Source organism: Chelon labrosus (assembly GCF_963514085.1).
Source record: "Chelon labrosus genome assembly, chromosome: 11".
NCBI lineage: Eukaryota > Metazoa > Chordata > Actinopteri > Mugiliformes > Mugilidae > Chelon > Chelon labrosus.
In genome coordinates, this window is record NC_140344.1 from 15,137,335 (window position 1) to 15,155,671 (window position 18,337).

The 18,337-nt window shown below is 42.1% G+C and overlaps 1 protein-coding gene across 1 annotated transcript in view; it reads right to left on the reverse strand.

Moving 5' to 3' along the window:
- scaper (S-phase cyclin A-associated protein in the ER) overlaps positions 1-18,337 on the reverse strand; it is a 57,001-nt gene that overhangs the window by 25,009 nt on the left and 13,655 nt on the right. The window contains exons 9-22 of the mRNA XM_084555295.1: positions 17,698-18,048; positions 16,425-16,592; positions 16,258-16,324; positions 16,055-16,172; positions 15,574-15,685; positions 14,998-15,138; positions 14,723-14,878; positions 14,478-14,620; positions 13,210-13,291; positions 12,963-13,115; positions 11,886-11,993; positions 7,454-7,590; positions 2,949-3,014; positions 2,267-2,393 (exon numbers count right to left, since the gene is read on the reverse strand). Of these exons, the coding sequence (XP_084411421.1) occupies positions 2,267-2,393; positions 2,949-3,014; positions 7,454-7,590; positions 11,886-11,993; positions 12,963-13,115; positions 13,210-13,291; positions 14,478-14,620; positions 14,723-14,878; positions 14,998-15,138; positions 15,574-15,685; positions 16,055-16,172; positions 16,258-16,324; positions 16,425-16,592; positions 17,698-18,048 (1,929 nt within the window). The remainder of the gene's footprint in view (positions 1-2,266; positions 2,394-2,948; positions 3,015-7,453; positions 7,591-11,885; positions 11,994-12,962; positions 13,116-13,209; positions 13,292-14,477; positions 14,621-14,722; positions 14,879-14,997; positions 15,139-15,573; positions 15,686-16,054; positions 16,173-16,257; positions 16,325-16,424; positions 16,593-17,697; positions 18,049-18,337) is intronic.

Consider the following 18,337-nt stretch of genomic DNA (forward strand, 5'->3'; position numbering starts at 1 on the left):
TGACACATAACCACAGCGTCTGTTTTGCTCCTCTCTACAACCTAAATGGTTTTCTAAAACAAGAAGTTATGTGCAACAATTTTAATTTCATTTTTTTTTAGGCATTAAAGTGGACGATTTGAAACCGAACCTAACTTTCGTGGTTTTTGACAACTGCTGATCTGGGCTGTATCCGTCAGTCTCATGGAGGCCCAAGCAAAAAAAAAAAAAAAAAAAAAAAAAAAAAAAACCCTTGTTATCCTGCCTCGCTGCCCTTCACCTTCCCCCATGTCCCCAGATACAACTCCCTCCAGTCCCACTAGTCAGCCACATCGGGCTCTGACAGCTACCAAATGAAAATGTAAATACAGTCTGCAGCCTTTGGCTCTTAGAGCGGCATGCTCCTGACAGTTCCTTACCAGGCTTTAAGTGAAAGCAGTGGGCAACATACAGTATAAATACAAGTGCTGTACACGAAGGCCAGAGTAGCACATTGGGAAAATTTCTCTTCTCAATCACTCAAAGTAAAGAAAAAAAAATCTGGTTTGACACAAAATAAACCATTAGAGGCCACAGAGGGAGGAACACACCGGGGTCAGACACTAGACGTAGGGTAGAAAGCTAAGCAGGAGTGAGGGGACCCAAAGAGCAGTGACGGAGGGGAGGGTCGGGTGTTGTCTAAGGAATTAGCAGAGAAAGTGGAGACTGAATCAGATATGGGAGAGAAAAACAAATGTCTAGGTGAGTCAATGACATGAGAGATGCTTGTTAGGTCAAATAATCTAAACGGCCCGACTTGAAGTGACTCAGGGGCCAGTCAGCCATGCTGATGGAGACTCTATTTATTTGACTTTGTCAAAAGATTAGAGAGGCAAGTGCTCCCCAGGCTGCTTCATTGGCCAAACATGGTTCCACACAGCTTTGTGTGAATAGATCTGTAAGAAGACGGTGAAGACGAACTTGAGAGACGAGTTTAAAAATGTGCTTTTGAACTGAGCTAAAAGACAAAGCAAAAGGACCCAGACAGAGCCTTGATCAGCCTCTTGCCAGCGACACCGCTGTTGAATGGAGCACATCTCCTGTGGCCCACTGACCTCTGACCTCCCACTGGGAGCCTGTGGAGCTGAGGGGAGGAGCCGTCATGTTGCAACAGCTTGTGTGCTACTCACATCACACTGGTCTCCTCCTCTCTCCTTACAGGACACTGTGCCACCCACCTCCGCCACCTCTTTCTTTGCCTCCCTGGGGAAATTCAGTAATAGCCTCTCCAGCCGTCCCTCTCATCGCTGATGGGACACCGTAATCTCTCTATCCTCGCGGTCAGAGGCATGCACAGTGGGATGTTGTGATGGCTTAAACCACAATTTAGCAGCAAATTTATGCCTTGTTACAGGAAGTAAGCTGTATATTCTCCTGATCATGAACACGGCGGCAGGCATTTTAACTCCTTCCTTCAGTCTCAACTTGATGCAAATTTTACTGTAAAAATATATACATTTATGTACCTCAACTGTAGTTAGGAATACTTATATACTTCTTATATTCTCTCTCTCTCTCTATAGAGAGAGAGAGAGAGAGAGAGAGAGAGAGAGAGAGAGAGAGAGAGAGAGAGAGAGAGAGAGAGAGAGAGAGAGAGAGAGAGAGAGAGAGAGAAATATGATATATAGGTATTATATATGATACTATACATTTATATGGCTGTCAGAACGTAAGAAAAAAAAGCCTCATCTCTTTTTTTTCTTTTTTTAAAGAAAGTAAAATTCACTTGCCTTTTTTAAATTAAGTCTTGGGCATCAATGGAATTTCATCTGGAAATCCAATTTACAATTGTCTAAACCAGTGACATCTGAGTCGTGCAAGCCTCATAGACACAAGACAATGCTTGCTCTCGTGCTAGGAAGTCCCTCTTATTGGTACCATGTGCACAATGAAAACACTGTTAATATGGTCTTCATTAGCCAATAACCAAAGGCAAGTTTGGCTTGGAGTAAGTGATACTCTACATTGGGAGGGTGAGACACAAGGAGCCACAGCCAAAACACAACTCATCACAGAAGAGACATGCCAAAGGGCTGGCATGACCTACACACTGCGGCAAACGGTTCAGTCCAAAGCAAAGCAACGAACCAGAAGTTACAGGCACACATATTTTGCACCTGAAAGGGATCTGTGGTTTCAAACCAATGTAACAGAGCTTTACATTACAGAAAAGCCCAGATTTAGGTGGATGAACAGTATTTAGCTAATGCTTGAATTTTATTGTAGTGTCATTCATTTGCTACCCTACCTGTTTTTCTAAGATGCGGGAGATCTCTCCCAGAGTTCTGTCCAGACCAGACGCTTTGTTGCTGGCCCACTGCCCGCCGTCTTGGCCCTGCAGCTGCTTCAACAAGTCTTTCACCAAACGTTGCAACCTGAACATACAAAACCAGAAATTCAATTTAAATCAGTTTAAACCTGAGCACTTAGACTAAGCTTTCTATGCTACAAGCAGAGCTAAAACTACCACAACTTAAATAAATTGATACGTCGTTATACAGAAAAATGATTTATTTTGGACCATCTATTAATTCTTAATTCCAAGACATTTTTCAGGCAAATATGAAAAAAATTAAAAAACACAAGATACATCCTCTCGAATGTTAATACTTGTCAGTTTTCTACTATCAAACTAAATCAAATATCTTTGGACTGATGACTTAATCTTAAATAACTGACTGAATTGAAAGAAGAAAAAAAAGGAACTAGTTTGAAGCCTAAAAGTGATAAAATAATTTTTCATTTTAGAAAACTGAAATAAGTCTTTTTTTAATCATTTTTTATTAAGAGATTTTCAGAATCATAGAAATGACTGAAAAAAATGTGTAATTGTGAAAATGATGTTTAGCTGCAGCTGTACATCACAGCTCTTTACCCATATAACATTGGAAATGAAGAAAAACACGATCCTGCAAATTATGAACACTTACTTGGCCTTGTATGGGGAGTCAGGGACCTGAGTCTTTGCCTCCACTGATGTCTCGTATTCCTTTGCCCTGCAGAGAGAAGTAGGAAAAAATGTTTTGAATCCCAGGAAAAAGTGTTTGGCCCTTGAGGAGAGAACACAACGGATCAAAGTGCGAAAAGAGAAAAAGAAAACACCTCAAACTGAGTGTGTTTATTTGGCCTGTCAGCCAGTCACCAAGTAACTTAGCTTAAAATAATCAGACACCGTCTCTGCAGGGACGAGTGCTTTGCTGTCATCCTACTCACATCACCAAGACTTCACTCTATCCTTAAATTATTCTGCCATTTTTTTTTTTTAACAAAAGAGGCTCAAGTTACTTGAGGTTTGAAGCAAATCAACCAGCGTTTGAATTTGTCACCTCCTGAAAGGTCGTGGTGATTAGGGCACTGGTATCTCTGCGGCATCTCGGAGAAAGGCAAACTTTGTGTTTGTATGTGTTATTGGGGGTGGGTGATCTATCTACGTGTCAATCAAGCATTCCCAGACATGATAAGTAACTATTGATCAGAGCTTGACGGAGCACCTTCCCGTTAGCCATCTCTGCACTGATAGAATCAAACACTTTCTGGAAGACGACAGGTGGATTCGTCCCAGCAGACCGTACCTGGACCACCTAAAGCCTGATTTACCGTGCACAATGTCTTGTATTCAAGGGCATTCACAAATCAATAATCCACCTCACAGACAGAGCAAGACAATTACACATGCCACAATGATACAGAGGAAAAAAAAATTCACAAGTGATCACCCAGGGTAATTATTCTACCATTAAGAAAGAGTGTATTTGTACTATTGCAGCTTTTTCCATGGTTTTTAACTACTTAACTATTTTTAATCTTCACAAAACCACTGTGAAGATTAAATTAAAAACTAAATATAACAAAAACACAATTTAAAATTAGTTTGAAAGTGAAAATCTGCAAGCAGAAAATAAAATGATTCAGAGAGAGCAAGGATAATAATGTTTGTAAATTCCTCGATACAGTATTCAGTCATCGAGTAATTTTATGAGTCTTGTAAGCGGGATAAATAGGTAGCACAGACCAGCTTTCGAAAGGGCCTGAACCCTGCTCACCCCGTTTGTCATTCACGGTATTACAATATTAATCTCTGACAGGTTTACGCCTAATCAAGCTAAGCAGGGAGCAACTGCTGAGCAATTCATTACAGTCATGTTAAATGGTCGATAAATCGCAGTGATCAGCAGTGACAAAGACAAAAAAAAATGTGTGGTGTGTTGGCCATAACAAAACACATCTGGTTTTATTCAGAGAGACACGCGTCTCTCAATTGCTGCAGAAACAACATTTGGCAAAAAAAAAAAAAAAAAAAAAAGGAAGTCTGGTTCCTGCCTGAAAAAATAAAACTAAAAAAATCTGTTCAGTGTGTAATTGCTAAGAATACATGTTTAATTGTTTTATCCTAACCTAAGACAGCAGGCTGGGTAATAAGGAGTTGGAGCATCTATGCGCCAATTCATACTGTATTTCCACACTCCACACAGGAGTGTCTTTGTTTACACGCCACCATCGGAGGTCCACGCACACAAAAACACACTGACTGCTCTGTTCCCTGCTCAGCGAACCACAGGCAACGAGGCGGGCAGCTCACACGAGCGTATAAGTGGAGACTTTGGTTTCCGAGTGTAACCAAGTCAATTTATTACGTACTTCAAACCTAACGGCACACAGTATTTTTTTATTTTGTGATTATACGTGTCAGTTATTCTACATTTTAATTCGGCGGTAAAGGTGTTTCCCCTGTGGGTATAGTTCCCAGGTAGTTGCATGGGAATTTAATTGGCGCGGCACATCTAGAATGCACCTGCATTGTTATTTATTCGGAGTGCTGCAGCTCTGTCATAGATGCAGGACAAATAAAGATGCAGATCCTGATCTTAGTGCGTTCAGCGTTGTTCTGTCCGTACATGTGCATCAATCTTAAAGTTGCTACAAAAAAATCAAAACACATCTTTGACACTGACTGGCCACTTCCATTAAATTTTAATAGCTCATTTTCCTTTCAGAGACATTTACCATTAGAGAAGGTTAGCCAAGCTGCAAAAAAACATGTGGGTTAAAATGTGTGTGCACGCGCTTTATGACACGACGGGGCCGCATGTTGGCTTAGCGAAAAGTCCTGTGAGAACCACTCACGTTTTTACGGACACCATACGGTGTTCCAATAAAACGGTTCATTTCCACCCAGCGGTGAAGTGGCTCACCTTTATGTTTACTGGGGCTCTGTGTTATTTATGACCTCTGAAGGACTGCTGCCTTTGAGTGCTAGTCTCAGAAGGGCTGGTGCGCGAGTGATGGTGAACAGAGGCGGATCATGTTGTCACTTTCTCAGTGCCGCTGAACCTCACAAAGCCAAAAACAGCAGCGGCTCGGAGAATAAAGCGTTGTGGCAGAGTGGGTGTTTCTGCCTGCAGATTCCCCTTTAGTCCGCTTTGAATGAATACTTTCTTTTAAGCAGCGTAACAATAATGAATTCTCTTTTAGAAATCTCGCTCACGGTCACATCCACGGGTCAATCATGATAAGAGGCTGGGGGATCATTAAGCCGCCACTTACAGGAGGACGTGGAACTCAGTGACAATAAAGAAATGTCCTCGTCCACCAGAGCCAGTTATGAAAATGTTCATCAATACAGCTTTGATAACGCCACTCATCTTATTAAGAGTTCTGTACAATTTGTAACACATATCAGAGGTAGTTTGCAGAATTAAAATTGACTTTTGAGGTACCAAAGACAACTGTTGTGGTGTGCGAGACAAAATAATAATAATCCTTTTAACCAAGATTTAAAACTATATCTAAATTAATAAAAATGACTTAATGAGCCGGAGGGAATATGTAGAAGAATATAACAACAAACCTCTCCTCCTCAAGAGACTTTAATAAGGACATTCTCTGTACCCTCGATGAAAGGAGGAGATGATAAACTTAAGACTGGTCATATTTATTTGGGGGAATTAAAAAAAAATAAAAACCTGAATTACTAAATGTATTATCTCCAGCTCCTTCTTAAGGTCCAACAAACATTTTATTTTTTGTTACAAAATACATGCGTGGGAAGGAGAAACTGGGACAGAGCAGATCGATAAGTGTCTATAAAGATACTGTTAGGGGAAGAGTGCAGCATGCAGAATATATTTCATGCAATGGAAACGGTTACTTTTAAATAGAGAATTCAAAATATATGTTAGTTGATAATCCAATAAAATTGAACATTGAGCATCAACGCGCACTCCATAATTCTGAAAATGGCAAACTGCACTGTAGCAACAAACTGAGTGCGACACTCGCCCTCTCTCTATCTCTATCTATCTCTCTCCCTCTCTCTCTCTCAAAGTGCTGTCCTGACCACAGGGGACAATTTGCGATTTGCTCAAGGACACTTCCCCATGTGAACAGGAGCAGCAGGGGATCAAACCACAAACGCTGCATTACATGGAAGACCAGCTTCCATAGCCAAATCATTGAGATAGTATTTCTTTGTACATATACACACACACACACACACGCACAAACCTACTTTACATTCCTGATTTGATGTGTGTTAGCACGAACGTCTTCGGGTTCAGCTTGAAAAACTAATATTAAAAAGGTTGTTTTTATTTATTTGATTCCTGACCAGTGACAAAAGGAACAATGATTTAAAACGTATGATGATCACTCACTTCATGATTACCGATTCTACATATCTATTAAACTCATGTTTTGTTGTTTATGTAAGCCATCCTTCGGGCACTCACCGACAGTGATGCAGGTTGACGGAAGCCGCTTTTCTTTACGACTCTTTAATTCTTTCTAGAGCGTAATGTTGCCCTCTTTAACATTTCACATTTTAATGCCACCCTGCTTGTAGTGGGATCCTCCCAATAATCAGCATCAGTAACATCTTACAGTATGTATCGTCAACATTGTTTCCCTTTCCACTCCCCTCCCTCCCTCCCTGTTGTGACAGTCCGTTAAATTGATTGAGCTCAGGTCCAGGTTCTGACACAAAGCAGCGTCACCTCCTATTTGTTGATTACTATTGATTTTCTCTGATACTTGATTTAAAAATCAATAGCGCAGAAGAAGAAAAATAGGCATGGCTCATACATACTTTAAACATACATCCTGTAGATCAAGAGAGGCTTCAGATTTGGCAATGGCAGGGGCAGCAATTTGGAGGAAAGCTCTTTACAGGTGAAAGCCGGAGACCTTACGGATCGATTTGCAGCTTTGCTCCCCAATCAGAGAAAGTGGTCATAAATTAAGACCATCAGTGTTACCTTGTAGACAGCCAGGATGCACATAACATCTGTTTTCCATCTCCTTGTCACTCATATAAAAAAAATAAAAAAAGAAGTCCTGGCACAGTTTTGTCCTTTGTGTCTGTGAGAGGATGAAGAGGGAGACGGAGGAAGACAAAACGACAAGACAAAAAGAAAGAGAGAGAAAATGGATGCATTACCTGGAGTTCATCCTGGCACGGAGCTTCTTCGCCTTCTTCCGCGCCTTTTGTCGCTCTTCTCCATCTTTCACGCTCTCGGAAGAAACAGAGCTGTCCGTCAAAATATCCACAATGTATTTCTTCAAGGAGAGATGCTCCTAGAGTAGAATAAATGGATAAATTGCAATAAATTTGCTACAATAATACCTTTACTCAAGTATTGCATGCAAATATAGTTTTAAAATTACTGTACTTTACTGGAATTTCTCCATTTCATGCAACTTTCAGAGGCACGGATTGCAATTTTACTCTCACATATTATCAAACAGCTAAGTGTCAGTTAATCTGCTTATAAGATATTTGATCAGCTGCATTATAAGCAGTAAGAAACACAATTACAAGCACTGCACACAATACTACAGTGCTGCTGTATACCATCGGTGAGAATGTCTAGGACAGCTTACAAAGCAATGTGCCAAAAATAAATGCTGTCAAACGTAAGTAGAAGTTATACACCTGATGTATGAAGATGTGGCACTGGATATACTACGTGACACGGAGCTCTACACTTCTCAATAACACCACCGGATGCTTTAATTACCGCCAATTCTCTCTGCTCTTTTGTGCCACCTGCAAGCTCATGGACATTTTAAAAGGCCTTGAGGTGTTGCTTCCTGTCTGGCCCCGTCGCATGATTCTGATATTTCCACCCCGCAACGAGACAGGAGTATGTAACCCAATTTGAAGAGCATGATGCATGTGCAAGAAACCAATTACCCAATTATGCTGTCATCCAGCACCCCAGAGGATAGGATGGCCTCTGATAAAGGGTTTCCATTCAGGAGTCAAGCTAACCTGTGTGTGGGATGCCGTACCCTTTGGTCAGTGTTGCCCCAGCACCTGCTGCTTGAATAGGGGTTTTCACTGTCTGGCGTTGTAAAAACAGGTGTTGTTATGCGGGTTAAAGTGTGCCAAAGTGAATTAGTGTCGCAAAACAACTAATAAAGTGCGAAAGCCTTCTCACTATCTTGATCTAAAGGCCCCGATTTCTAAATGAGATGCGGTCTTTAAGGGTCTTCTATAAACACACATTTTTCTGCCGTCATTGACACTGTCTTGGTTATTTCAGATGTCTGTTGGTTTGTTTTATACAGTGACCGATTGTGACTCCAGCATGAAATGGTAATACTTAGATATTATTACCTATAATTGTAATTTTAAACCTGATAGAAAATCACAGTCGTAGGAATTTATCTTTGGCTTATGTTGGCCAGTAATGTCAATCCAATCCTACCACACCAAGACAGTATTACTGAAATTAGCATTAGATTTTGAGTGTTAAAATGTCCAATATTATGCGCATAATGTGTATCATGCACATAATACGAAGTGATGATTTTCTCATAACAGTAAATTTTATTATGCGCCAATCAGCCACAACATTAAAACCACTGACAGGAGAAGTAAATAACATTGATCATCTTATGACAATACAATGTTCTGCTAGGAAACATCTGGACATGTACCACCCACCTAGACCAGACCATGCCCCCCCACCCCATAGCAACGACATTCCTTGATGGTAGTAGCCATCCCCAGCAGGACGCAGCCTGACACAGGCACACAATCAAAAACGGTCCACTCAACCCAAAGGCCCCCCACTAACAACAGTCTGGTGCCAGACACCACAGGACACCCTCAGAAGGTCCATGTCCATTCTCTGATGTGTCACAACAGTTGTGGAGGCACAAGAGAAACCTACACAATATTATAAAGGTGGTCATAATGTTATGCCCGATCGGTGTATATAGAAATATAGAAATACTGATTACCAAGGATTTTTAGAGGGTAACAGTAACAAGGGTAAAATGGGAGAAAGGGGACAGTAATAACCTTTGAAATAATAAAAAAAAAATAAAAAAAATAGGGCACTGCATTTGAGATATTGTGTTTCCATGAAGGGCATGTGTGTCTGTATTTGTATGCGCACACCTCTGCCCTCTTCTCACTGATATTACAGGTCAGTCATGGCTCATGACCGTAGCCGTCCCTCGCTTGGGAGACAGCTGTTTAGTAATCTCTCTGAGAGGCTATCCAGTGCACTCACCACTCACTTAATGGAATTGTTTCAGGAACACGTCCTAAACCACATCTGTTGCAAAATTACAGTGGTTACAAATTTTGTTTTAATTTTTTTTTTTTTAAAAAGGTAACTGAAATATTAAGAGTAGTCACACAGACTACAGTACTTTGGTAAATAAATATTTCATGATTAGATTTTCAGTTTTTAGGATAGCCCACACGGAAGCAGTGCAGACGTTGAGCATTTGAGACGAGCAGACTGGCTGACAGACAGGTGTCTGCGACTGAACCATTGTAACAAAGCAGCAAAGACGCTGGCCTGAGGGCACTGCTACCGCACAATGCCACAGATTGCCTCTGGTGGGAGAAATGTGATACCACTATAAACATCTCTCCCTTTCCCCCGACACAAACTGACCTTTCACTGATCTAAAAGGCAGTCTACACAAATACAATTTCTATGGGGTATGTCCATCCACTGCTTCTTTTGTCACATACAAAGGCCCGAGAGTGGTACGCTTCCATTTGGCCTGAAACAGACAGCTGTATTTCATGTTGGCTCCTGGGATAAGATATGATACTACAATGGATTGAGTTACCAGCACGACAATGGTTAACATAATATTTTTTGTATTGAACTGCATCCAGAGACAGATGGCACAAATACACAGAAAACCCTTCACGGTCTGTTTTTCCCCCCTTGATTTTTTAATTTATTCCCTTTATCTTATCAGTGTCTTAATCTTTTACGTGAAGAATACTGAATTATTTCCTCTGATTAAATTATGCTACATATAATGTAAATACATTTTGCTTGATTGCTTTTTTCAGTGACTGTGTTGTTATACCAAGACAACAGTCGAATCTCGAAACAGTGAAGGGTGGGAGATGCTCACTTCATCTGCCACTCTCTCTGAATATCTCTCAATTTGTGGCTATCAGTACCACTTCAATGACAAACCCTTTAGGATTTTTCTGAGCCTCAGTGATCAGTTCTGAAACAGTCAGGAGCCTGGTAATCCCTCTACTGGCCGTGCTTGCCAAGCACTACAGACAAGCAGAGCAGAAGAACAGTCTCTCCTTAGAGGAGCCTGTATGTGAAGTGATTAATAAATATGTCAGAAGGGTGCTGGCTATCACCTGCACCGCGTTAAACCGTAACAGATGTAGAGTAAAAGAGTGAACCCAATCTGGAGGCCTCTGCGCACAGATCCATCCAGCCCTGTTGATAATCACTGTATTTTCAATTTAATTTTCAAGTCTCCCAGAATGAGAGAAAATGACTAAATATGAAGGCGCAGGTCATCTGCGGCCAGCTCCCGCAGAAATCTATGGAGCGACCTCTGCACAGTTGAACCAACCATCTTCATTTTAATTAAAAGTCTTTCACTGCAGGAGGAGTTATGGAGCCACAGTCTGGAATATAGTTGGTGGTTTGAATGAAATAGTGAACACCGAGTTGAGGTTTGATATAAATAACAAATGGGTACATCTATCCAAACAGCTAATTATTGCACAGAAAAAGAAAAGTAGCACGGGCATCTACATTTCGTCTATTAGTGATACAGCAATGAATAATAGCTCAATTCAGTAATAAGACCCTAAATAAAAATTGACAAAGTATGATGTTAAGCCAGATGCAGACTATTTCAAGGATGAGGGTTTAAATGTTGACTGATTAGTCCTGACAATAACAAAGCCTATACATTGCTGTCACTGCTAAAACTATATTGTATGGAAGGAGACACATAGGAAATATAAACAGAGTAGTGTTCATATATGGACTGTTTATAGTGTTGTATTGGTGAAGTGCTCCTCTCCATTGGATTGTTTATCATACTGTCAGGAGAGGAAAAAAAATGACCTGCATTTGTAAAGGAAATGATTTAGAGGAAGGGAAGGCGGGGGTATCAATTATTCCCCACTGAAAAAGCTTTGAATGAAGTAGCTGCTGGGGCCAAAGGTGCCACGTATAGCACCAACAGTTGTCAGCCTCACAATGAGCACTGGCTGAAAAGCCAATCTCATATTGCAGCCTGAGAGGTTAGCTAGCATTAACGAGCTGCCTTCCCATGGAAATGCGGTGCATGACAAAAAAAAAGAAGAAAAAAAGCCTGGAGACAAGGGGGTGATGTCAGCTCTCCACTGAATCACTGAACCTTAACTGTGTACATTTCAAGGCCCATTTGCAAACCCACAAAGACATCACCAGAGCTGTGGCAGTGTATAAGGGGATGCATAAACAATAATAATGACCACGTCATAAAAGACATCTGCTGTGTCTTTTTACATGACACAGGCAGCGGTGGGGCTGTGTTCTTTGACAGAATGAGTGGATGTTTGTTCACAGCAGGGTGTGGGCAATACGCACCACCTCCTCATCAGACAGCTCCCGTCCCTGGATGCTGCTACTGTCTCGCACGGCCTGCTGGTGCCTCTTGCCCTTGGTGTGGCTGAACAGGTGCACCTCTGAGGTGATCTGCAAATACAAACAGAGTGGTCAGAGGTCGCTGCTGTGGACACAATGGAGACAGAGGCAGGAAAGGGTCAGCGGGGCTCCATTTTACCCCGGTGAAATGATACACCACATAGACAATAGGACATGACCTGCCTCTCCTGAATCTCAGTCTAAAACAAAAGACTATAGAAAGATGTTTTGCTATTTTTTCATATGGTTGCACGTAAGTATATTATCTCTTAATGACTATGATTGAACTTACAACAACAATGACTATTTAGGATTTTAATTATATTAAAAAATAATCCCTACAAAATGGTTTAAATATGCTTAATTTGCCAAATGCAACTAGTTGGGGACAACAGTGGACTTAGATAATCATAGATGTATAATTAAATGTCATGCAGCTTTGACAAATGGCCACTGCAAGAGGCAGGTGTATGGCAGGCAATGTTTTTGTCCCATTTCTGGAAACAGGCCCATTTGGGATGGTTTGCGTTTAACATCATTAAATAAAGTGCTCGTTGCTGACCCATCCGTGATCTCTAGTGTCAGATGTCAGCCAAGGTCATCTAACATTTTAACAAGATTCCCTCCTGCAACCTGGTCTGAAGACTCAAGGTGGCCCATCCCTTGTTGTCGTGGTAACCAGTTAATCAAAGATAAATGGGTCTGTTTTTGGGATTGTTGCCTGTTGCTTCAGGAAAAAAAAAAAAAAAAAAAAGCATAATCATGCCCATTCATAAATCTCAGTGCAGTTATATCCTCATTTAAATGCGCCCTCTTGCAAAAATCCTCTGAATCACCTTCATGTCAGCATTTTTATGTACTGTATATACTGCACAGCATGCCAGCGGATAGCTTAAATGAGTGGTTGGAGAACAACGCCCAATGTCTGTGCAATAAAATAATGGTGTACTGTTGTATAGATCAGCAAACGGTTTATAAGTTAAGGACACCAACTGACTGGTGTGATGAAATTTTACATACCACGACTCCACACAGTGAGCACTGTTTCTTGCGTTCATATGGAGTCAGCTTGGGGGCGTAGTCTGTGTTGGCATGTCGACCACTGCTGAGCTCAGCAGCCTTCTCTTTCCTCTGCTCGATTTGCTCCATATGCCTGCGGCTGCTCTCATCATGCTATGGAAGGAACCGGAAACCATGGGTGATATAGGAAACCAAGGTTCTTGCATAATGTCTGTTGAAGAAGCGCGGCAGCATTGTATAAACTCACCTTCATCTGAATTTTCTTCTGTAGCTCCTCCATGGCCTCCTGCTGAGCAGCACTAAGAGCAGCCAGGCGCTCCTCGCGGTCTCTACAGGAAGAACATTCAAAAGCGACAGTGTATCTGAATGCAATCTGAACGCTCACGCTTGCAGCCATGAATCTCCTCAATGTATATTGCATCGTAAAAGTATTCTTATTTGGATGAACCTGCCCTCCTTCCAATATATATTCACTAAATGTTTAAGACAAAGTCACTGTTTTATGCCTTTATTTGAAAGTGTCAGTGAAGAGACAGGAAATTGCAAGGTGAGAGTACACCAATCAGGCATAACATTATGACCACCTTCCTAATACTGTGTATGTCTCCCCTGTGCCCCCAAAACAGTTGTGACTCATCAGAGAATGGATATAGGCCTTCTGAGGGTGTCCTGTGGTGTCTGGCAACAGATTGTTGTTAGTGGGGCCTTTGGGTCCTATGGGTTGAGGAGAGGGGCCTCTGTGGATCAGGCTTGTTCCAGTTCATCCCACAGATACTTGATCAGTTTGGGATCCAGTGAATTTGGAGACCATGTCAACACTTTGCGTTGTTTTTCATGTTTCTTGAGTTGTTCCTAAACCATTTTTGTGTGTGTGTCTGTGTCAAGCTGCATCCTGCTGGGGATGACTGCTGCCATCAAGGAGTGCCATTGCTATGGGGTGGGGGGTGTCTGGTCTGGTCTAGGTGGGTGGTGCATGTCTAAATAACGTCCACACAAATGTCAGGTCCAAAAGTTTCCCAGTCACAAGATGGTCAACGTTATTTATTTCTCATGCCAGTGGTTTTAATGTTGTGGCTGATCTGTGTATAGGGAGCAGGGAGGAATCAAACCAGCAGTAAGGGTATCAGTTTATGATTTGCCAGCTAAAACAGGCAAGCTATCAAAAACCTACAAAACTATTCAGATTCAGGTGTATCCTACATGATTTAATTACCTTGCTACATGTACGGAGTCCACCCGTGTCTAATTTAATTAATTAAACTTAAGTGAATTAGTTAGACACCTGGGTATATTTATATAGTTGCACAAGCCATACTGAATGTCAGGACAAAAACCCAAGCCAGAAATTCCCATGAGAACAACTGTGGCATGGCATACATCACATATCATGGTCTAGCCATACAAGAGTTTTGAGTGTTAATAAATTTGCACTTTCTAAAAACATCCCTATAAGGTTATTTAGTGTAGAGTAACAGGCGAATACTTATTATCCCTAAATTATTAGGGACAACAAACCTGGCTCTTTCCCGCGCTGCATCTTCTCGAGCCTTCTCTTTTTCCTGCCTCTGCTGTTCAATGCGAGCCTCCTGCTCCTTTCTCCGCATCAGCAGCTCCTCTACTCTTGCTTGCCGCTCTGCTTCCAGGACTCGTTTACGTTCCTAAAGCGGAACCAGAGGAGGACAGAGATGCAGCCAGGTGTGAAAAAAAATATATATGCGCAAACTATAAGTGCTGAAACTGTTTTTTTTTTTTTATATTACCTGCACAGCCTCGTCTCTGGCCTGCTTCTCCTCCTGTCTCCTCTGCCTTTCTTCCTGCAGTTCATTGAGGCGTTGCTCATATTCGCTCAGCTTGGCCAGGGCATCGTGCCTCTTATTTTGAGCTTCCAGCGTGTTGATGAAAGCAATTTCATTCACCTGTATACACACACATACACTTATGCACAAGGCTATAAACACACACAAGGTAAAAGCCATTTAATTCGATAAATGTACATGAACATGGCTACAGATTTTCAGGGGATCCCCTCATGTACCTTGGCCTCTTCTTCTTGGGCCTTCTTCACAATCGCCTGGAGTTGAAGCTCCCTCTTAAACTCTGCATGCAGCAGCTTTTCATCCATCATCTTCCGTCGTTGCTCCAACAACTCCTCTTTCCATTTCCTTACCTCCTTCTCCTAGACAAAGTGAAGCGTGGACAGCAGGAGTGGTGAAATTACAAGACTGTGCAGCACATTCTTAAGGACAAACCAGACAATGAATTCTTGACCTATCAGTTTCTACCAACTCCAGTGTGCCCATGCGGGGATTAATGAGAACATACACCACTTCATGAATTTATGTGGTTAACCTGATTTATCCTAGGACTCACTCATCTTGCCATGGCCTGGAGTACAAAAACAAACTTCATGAAAGGCTGCTGATTTTGGCCAGTGGTCTCTCTCACGACTGTCTGTGGCCAGCTGGCCTGGATGCGACTGGAAGGGGTTAGAATATTTCGCGATTCTATCGGGCACTGCGCTGACAGAACCTCTCGCTGAGAGCCAGACTGAGCTTAGCTTGCACGGAGTTTCTTTAGGGTGCTTTCCGTCAAGTCTGCATAGCTTACTCACCCTCTCCAAGAGCTTCTGCAGTTTGAGCGTCTTTTCCTCCCGGAGTTTGTCCCTCAGCTGCTGCGCCTTCAGCTGTTTCTCCTCATGTTTCTTCTTTGACTCTGCAATGGTCCTGTCAAAAATATGGAAACAAATCATTCATCTCTTTCTCTCTCCTTATCAACAATGTGTAAAGGAGACATAGACTCTTACAGACACAAGGGCCTGTTTAGATATTCTGGGTGGTAACCTAAAAAGAAAGAGAGGTCAGGGACACTAAGTGGGACTTTGACTCCCAGGATGTTGGGTTAAACCCTTGTCAGAGTAAAGTAAGGGGGTTGCTAATGAGTAGACTGAAGTGGTGTTGGTAAGAGAAAGCAGAGAAACTTCCTGGACAGCAGAGAAACTGTCCACGTGTGTCATTAAAAATAAGCAAAGAAGGCAGGTAAAAATAAATAAATAAGTGATCAACCTGCCACTTCATACAGAAAATGTTTTGTACCTTTTGCGTGACGGCGAGGACAATTTCTCATGCATGTGGATACCGTGTCCAGGAGGCCGAGCAGGTTCTTCTTCTACCATGTCCCCCCACGAGGTGCTCTGACGCCACGGTTCTCGAGCTGCAAGGCAGTCAAATAATGAAAATAAAAAGTCATCACGTGTATAGAATAAGTTGAGCTTCCTTTTAGATGTTGTCTTTCGTACCGTCATAATCTGCCAGCATGTCACTCCAATCCATATTGGCTCCACAACCTCCATTGCCAATGCTAGTCTGTGGTAAGATTTGTTTTTTGTAATTAACAATAAAGTGAAAAAAAATTTCACACAGTTACCAAAAATTTAAAAGTATAAATATGCCTGATTGAACTTACAGAAAAGTCGCTTTCGTTGTCGGTCTCCAACTCGCTGTTCTCAGCCTGAATCTCTCGAGTTAACTGCTCTTCCTCAGCGATGGCGCTGGCGATCGCCTCTTCGTTGGCCTTTTCCAGTCGGTCTGCCAGCTCCTCTTTCTTGGCCAGGACCTCTGCCATGGACTGGGGCTGAACACATGGCACAGATTCCACTTCACACACACGTTTCGCATAAATGGCATGTTGTTCAAACCAACAGACTGGACACCGAGTGACCAGAATATACTGTCACGCAATCCAATGGAATTTCTACTGTTGCCAAATACGTGCCTGCATGGACTGTAACTGTAACTATAATGCATTCCTTAACCACCAAATATAGAGCAGGTGTTCTGCTTTTCTGGTCACCGAGTGGATGCTGTTGAACAAAATTGGAAACCCATTTCTTAATAAAAGTACTAAAAGTAAGCACTTACGCATATTTTAGCTTTTGTAAAGTTGGCGTGATTTGTAAATGGGTTCATTAACCACTGATTCAGGGGAATATCAAATCAACCTAATCACAGTTTGTGCCACACAATCATCACGAGTATCACAAGTGAGGAAGCATCCAAAAACCATGCAGGGCACATTAACAGTGAGGGTGAAGAGATGGTGGAAGGAGGCGACTGATGGTTTTGCCTTATAAAGCTTGTAGTTTACTGACGGATATCAAGTATTTAGTGAGTTTATGCATTTTTAATGACGTGGCAATAATAAGGGAATGACTCCTGGGCAACAAGTATTCTAAATCAACCTTTTAAGTAAATAAGGAAGAGTGTCTTTCTCTTACTTGAGATTTGTACGAGTAGTTTAAAAAGTTATTGATCGAAATCTTAAGCAAACTAGTATGTCCTGGACAAGACCTCACTGCAGATTCGAGTGGTCCATTTTTTCCAAAAGATTTAATTCACCATCTGAAAATGTGTCAGTACTCCAATTAGATATATACTAATCACTCGTCAAGTGGAACTCTTAATTTATACTGTTGTATTTCCTAAAGTGACTAATATAGCTACTCTGCTACGTTCATATACTTTTGGGGGTGCTAGCTTGAGTGCAAAGGTCATCTACTCACAGCTATTCTTAACAGTGAACTGTATTATAACAACACTACACAGAGCTATGCAGTCCTGCCAGCACATTAGGTCTGGAGGTTTCTTGAACTGACTTTGTTTAGGCGCTGAAGGACCCTTGGGGATCCCTGCCTTCCCAGCCCTCCCCTCCCTCTGCTCCGCCATCTCTCAGCACTCACAGTAGAAAGCTCTGTGGGGTCCAGCACACTCTCCAGTTTCACCGCTGCCATGGGAGTCTCAGTCTGTCCTGGAGCAGATGTGGCCATGCCCTGTGACGCGCCCCCCTCAGCCTCAGTGTCCCCAAAGGCCAACAGTGCACTGAGCCCATCCGTCTGGGGTAGATCTAGGGGTGTGGGGAGGGCCTGAGCAGGGACTGGGTCTGATAGTGTAATGTCTGTTGGTGGAACTGTTGCTGTGGACGGGGTTTGCTCTGGGGCTTGGGACGGGGTGAGGGCTGCTATTGGGGGAGGCGCGTCTTCACAGGGTGCGTCGACACACTGCCCCGAGTCTTGTACAATCTCTGCTGGGGGCTGCACCGACAGTCACAAACACACGCAAACTCAATTAAAAGACATGCATATTTCAAGCAATTCATGAGAGCAATAAAGAACAAAAATACCAGTCAAACCAGTCAATACTCACAGCTAAAAAACACAAAACATGCAGGGAAGCTGGCACTGACATGCCCTAAACATCCAGTCATGATTTAACTTAGGCAGATAGATTGGAAATACTGATCTGCAAATCAACCGATGACTGCAACGCATTCTTGCTAAGTGTGTCTTGAAGCATTGTCTGAGTATTTATTTCATGACAGTG